This window comes from Nerophis ophidion, linkage group LG13 (genome assembly GCF_033978795.1).
Source record: "Nerophis ophidion isolate RoL-2023_Sa linkage group LG13, RoL_Noph_v1.0, whole genome shotgun sequence".
In the NCBI taxonomy this organism is placed as follows: Eukaryota; Metazoa; Chordata; class Actinopteri; order Syngnathiformes; family Syngnathidae; genus Nerophis; species Nerophis ophidion.
Window position 1 is genome coordinate 4326756 of NC_084623.1, and position 6000 is coordinate 4332755.

At 34.6% G+C, this 6000-nt stretch overlaps 1 protein-coding gene across 2 annotated transcripts in view; it reads left to right on the forward strand.

Moving 5' to 3' along the window:
• Positions 1-6000, forward strand: part of epha3 (eph receptor A3) — a 297755-nt gene that overhangs the window by 173081 nt on the left and 118674 nt on the right. For both annotated transcript variants that reach the window (XM_061918278.1, XM_061918277.1), the window contains exon 6: positions 3773-4123. In XM_061918278.1, coding sequence (XP_061774262.1) covers positions 3773-4123 — 351 coding nt within the window. The remainder of the gene's footprint in view (positions 1-3772; positions 4124-6000) is intronic.

Here is a 6000-nt window from a genome sequence, read left to right on the forward strand (position 1 = left end):
TTGTTAGGACCAGAATACTGCACAACCCAACACACATCATCACATATTACTGGAAATGTGCAGTTTTTGCACCTTCTTATTTGCTAATTCCTTATTTCAAGAAATCTAACCAAGACAATGTTGACTTGTTCCACTGCCAGATTTTTTTTTGCTCTTTACAAGTAAAAATAGATTGAAATTAGCAGAAAATAAACCTGCCAATGGAAAAATTCCAATATTTTTGGGTAATATTTATTTAATAAATACATTTGCAATTAAAGGTCATTTTTTGTTGGGTGTTTTGTATGAAACTTGTTATTCTCAAATGCAATACATTTTTTTCTCTCAGAACTGGCAGATTATTTTTGGTCTTTACAAGCACAAATAAATTAAATTAAATTAAATTAATTAATTAAATAAATACATTTTGTTATTGCAATAAAAGGATGATTATATATATATATATATATATATATATATATATATATATATATATATATATATATATATATATACAATTATGACTTGTTCCAGTGGCATTTCTTTTGGCTCTTGACAAACAAAAATATATTAAATTAAATGAAAAAAATAAATACAATTTAATAAATTTAATTAAATTATATAAATGAATTAATTTGTAACACATCACTTTATTAGGACCAGTATACTGCACAACCCGACACACATCATCACATGTTACTTGAAATGTGCATTTTTTGCACGTTTTTATTTGCTAATTCCTTATTTCAATAAATCTTACCAAGACAGTTTTGACTTTTTCCAGTGGCAGATTTTTTTGGCTCTTTACAAACTAAAATAAATTTAATAAAAACACGAATAAAATAATACTTAAATTTAATAAATTAAATACATTTAATGCAATTATATAAACTAATCAATTTGTATCACATTATTTTGTTAGGAGCAGAATACTGCACAACCCAACACACATCATCACATATTACTGGAAATGTGCAGTTTTTGCACCTTCTTATTTGCTAATTCCTTATTTCAAGAAATCTAACCAAGACAATGTTGACTTGTTCCACTGCCAGATTTTTTTTTTGCTCTTTACAAGCAAAAAAAAAACTGAAATTAGCAGAAAATAAATCTGCCAATGGAAAAATTCCAATATTTTTGGGTAATATTTCTTTAATAAATACATTTGCAATTAAAGGTCATTTTTTGTTGGGTGTTTTGTATGAAACTTGTTATTCTCAAATGCAATAATTTTTTTTCTCTCAGAACTGGCAGATTATTTTTGGTCTTTACAAGCACAAATAAATTTAATTAATTTTAATTAATTAATTAAATAAATACATTTAATAAAATAAATGGATAATATAAAATGAATACAATAGATAAAATAGACAATATTGATTAAATAAATAAAATGAATAAAATTATAAAATAAAACAGAAAATAAATTAAATAAATTAAATAAAATAATGTGTACCATAGACCTTATTAGGACCAGTATACCATACAACTCCACACACATCTTCACATATTACTGAGAGACTGCAGTTTTTGCATGTTTTTATTCGCTTATTCCTTATTTTAAGAAATCTTACCAAGACAATTTTTACTTTTTCCAGTGGCAGATTTTTTTGGGGCTTTTTACAAACTAAAATAAATTAATTAAAAATATGAATAAAATAATACTTAAATTTAATAAATTAAATACATTTAATTTAATTATATAAACTAACCAATTTGTATCACATTACTTTGTTAGGAGCAGAATACTGCACAACCCAACACACATCATCACATATTACTGGAAATGTGCAGTTGTTGCACCTTTTTATTTGCTAATTCCTTATTTCAAGAAATCTAACCAAGACAATGTTGACTTGTTCCACTGCCAGATTTTTTTTTTTGCTCTTTACAAGTAAAAATAGATTGAAATTAGCAGAAAATAAATCTGCCAATGGAAAAATTCCAATATTTTTGGGTAATATTTCTTTAATAAATATATTTGCAATTAAAGGTCATTATTTGTTGGGTGTTTTGTATGAAACTTGTTATTCTCAAATGCAATATATTTTATTCTCTCAGAACTGGCAGATTATTTTTGGTCTTTACAAACACAAATCAATTAAATTAAATTAAATTAATTAATTGAATAAACACATTTAATAAAATAAATGAATAAAATAAAAAGAATACAATATATAAAATAGACACTATTGATTAAATAAATAAAATGAATACAATTATAAAATAAAAATATAAAATAAATTAAATAAATTAAATAAAATAATGTGTACCATAGACCTTATTAGGACCAGTATACCGTACAACTCCACACACATCTTCACATATTACTGGGAGACTGCAGTTTTTGCATGTTTTTATTCGCTTATTCCTTATTTTAAGAAATCTTACCAAGACAATGTTGACTTTTTCCAGTGGCAGATTTTTTTGGCTCTTTACAAACTAAAACAAATTAATTAAAAATATGAATAAAATAATACTTAAATTTAATAAATTAAATACATTTAATTAAATTATATTAACTAATCAATTTGTATCACATTACTTTGTTATTCACAACCCGACACACATCATCACATATTACTGGAAATGTGCAGTTTTTGCACCTTCTTATTTGCTAATTCCTTATTTCAAGAAATCTAACCAAGACAATGTTGACTTGTTCCACTGCCAGATTTTTTTTTGCTCTTTACAAGCAAAAATAGATTGAAATTAGCAGAAAATAAATCTGCCAATGGAAAAATTCCAATATTTTTGGGTAATATTTCTTTAATAAATAAATTAGCAATTAAAGGTCATTATTTGTTGGGAATGAAACTTGTTATTCTCAAATGCAATATATATTTTTTTCTCTCAGAAATAGCAGATTATTTTTGGTTTTTACAAGCAAAAATAAATTAAATGAAATTAAATTAATTAATTAAATAAATACATTCAATAAAATAAATGAATAAAATAAAATAAATACAATAGATAACATTGATTAAATGAATAACATGAATAAAATTTATACAATCATCAAATAAAAACATAAAATGAATTAAATAAATTAGATATAATAATTTGTACCATAGACCTTATTAGGACCAGTTTACCGCACAACCCGACACACATTCATATATTACTGGAAATTTGCGGTTTTTGCATGTGTTTATTTGCTAATTCCTTTTTTCAAGAATAGCTACCAAGACAAATTTGACTTGTTCCAGTGGCAGATTTTTGTTGGTTTTAGGAGCAAAAAAAAAAAATGTAATTAGACAAGTAAATTAATTAATTTGTACCACAGTGCTTAAATATGAGCAGTATAGCGTACAAGCCGACAAGCATCATCACATGTATGTGATCCACAAAAATATTACTGGGAAATTGCAGTTTTTGCACAAAGTTTCAAAGTCAAATAGGCGGGTTCAGAAAAAAAAAGACACTGACCTAATTTATTAGCGACTTTAGTGTTCTTCATTGTCCTGCACGTTCCTACATTTCTTTTTTATTTTGGCGGCATAATCTCACAAAAACAGCAGTCGGGACCTTTTTTATGTAACACTGAAAAAAGAGGATTTACTTTGACACCAGGAATAAACATTAGAGCGAGGTTATTACCTCCCCGCCGCCGCCAACACAAACTGTCGACTTCTGAGCCGGCTGAAAAAGCAGAATTGAAAACGGCTGAGCTGACGTCTCGACTTACAAGGCGGCCGTGAAAAAAGTGGATTTACGACCTGTCGTTAAATGTCCTTTTTTTTTCCACGCTCTCATGACGTCACCTTTACGTCTACTTCCTGTCCTCCTCCAGGTCCGCCCTCGGCCCCCCGGAACGTCATCTCCTCCATCAACGAGACCTCGGTCATCCTGGACTGGAGCTGGCCGGAGGACACGGGCGGCCGCCGGGACCTCGTCTTCACCGTCCTCTGCAAGCGATGCCGCGCGGGCACGGCGGACGCCGGCGCTCCGCGCTGCGAGCCCTGCAGGGGCAACGTGCGCTTCCTGCCGAGGGCGGCGGGCCTGCAGAACACCACCGTGACGGTGGCCGACCTCCTGGCTCACACCAACTACACCTTCGAGATCGAGGCGCAGAACGGCGTCTCGCCGCTGGCGCCCAAGATGAGGCAGTACGCCGCCGTCACCATCACCACCAATCAGGCCGGTAAGAAGCTGCAGCAGATTGTCACAACTCTCTAATAATATATCTAGCCTAAATTCCACACTATAGGCCGCTTTTTCCTCTCCCCCCTACGCTTTGAACTCTGCGGCTTATAAAACGGTGCGGCTAAATACTGGATTTTTCTTCCTTAGACAGCCAAAATAACCCAGAGCAAAATAAAATATAGAAAAGAAAAAGAACAAGAGTGAAAGGAGAAGTTCCACGAGGGACGTGACTAAGTTGGTAGAAGCTGGGGCTCGAACCAGGATTCCTCACGTCGCTGGCACGGCCACTCTACCAACCCCGCCGCGCGGTACCCAAGTGCATTTTCAACTCCTCCAAAAGATGGCGCCATAGCACAAACATTAATGAGACAACTTTTCAGACATCTGCTTGGGGTTTAATGGAAACTTTTGAGCACAAAACATAGCAACTTGCAAAAAAAAAAAGAAACAATCCATAAATTAGCTGCACCGTTTTAGAAGCCACAGAGTTCAAAGTGTAGGAAAAAAAAGTAACTTTCCAAAAACTTCAGAATAAGAACAAGAGTCAAAGGAAAACAATCCGCCACGGACGTGACTTGGTTGGTAGAAGCTGGGGCTCGAACCAGGATTCCTCAGGTCGCTGGCACGGCCACTCTACCAACCCCGCCGCGCGGTACCCAAGTGCATTTTCAACTCCTCCAAAAGATGGCGCCATAGCACAAACATTAATGACACAACTTTTCAGACATCTGCTTGGGTTTAATGGAAACTTTTGAGGACAAAACATGGCATTTTGCGGAAAAAAATAAATCCATAAATTAGCTGCACCGTTTTATAAGCCGCAGAGTTCAAAGTGTAGGAAAAAAAGAAGCAGCTTTTACTCGGGGAAAAAAAAGTAACTTTCCAAAAACTTCAGAATAAGAACAAGAGTCAAAGGAGAAGTTCCGCCACGGACGTGACTTGGTTGGTAGAAGCTGGGGCTCGAACCAGGATTCCTCAGGTCGCTGGCACGGCCACTCTACCAACCCCGCCGCGCCGTCCCCAAGTGCATTTTCAACTCCTCCAAAAGATGGCGCCATACCACAAACATTAATGACACAACTTTTCAGACATCTGCTTGGGTTTTAACGGAAACTTTTGAAGACAAAACATGGCATTTTGCGGAAAAAAAAATCCATAAATTAGCTGCACCGTTTTATAAGCCGCAGAGTTCAAAGTGTAGGTAGAAAAAAACAGATTTTACTCGGGGAAAGAAAGTAACTTTCCAAAAAACTGCGGAATAAGAAAAATTGTGAAAGGAGAAGTTCCACCACGGACGTGACTAGGTTGGTAGAAGCTGGGGCTCGAACCAGGATTCCTCAGGTCGCTGGCACGGCCACTCTACCAACCCCGCCGCGCCGTCCTCAAGTGCATTTTCAACTCCTCCAAAAGATGGCGCCATAGCACAAACATTAATGAGACAACTTTTCAGACATCTGCTTGGGTTTAATGGAAACTTTTGAAGACAAAACGTGGCAATTTGCGGGAAAAAAAAATTCCATAAATTAGCTGCACCGTTTTATAAGCCGCAGAGTTCAAAGTGTAGGAAGAAAAAAACTGATTTTACTCGGGGAAAGAAAGTAACTTTCCAAAAAACTGTGGAATAAGAAAAATTGTGAAAGGAGAAGTTCCACCACGGACGTGACTAGGTTGGTAGACTCTGGGGCTCGAACCAGGAACCCTCAGGTCGCTGGCACGGCCACTCTAACAACTGCACTGCGCCGTCCCCAAGTACATTTTCAACTCCTCCAAAAGATGGCGCCATAGCACAAACATTAATGACACAACTTTTCAGACATCTGCTTGGGTTTAATGGAAACTTTTGAAGACAAAACATGGCATTTTGCGGAAAAAAAA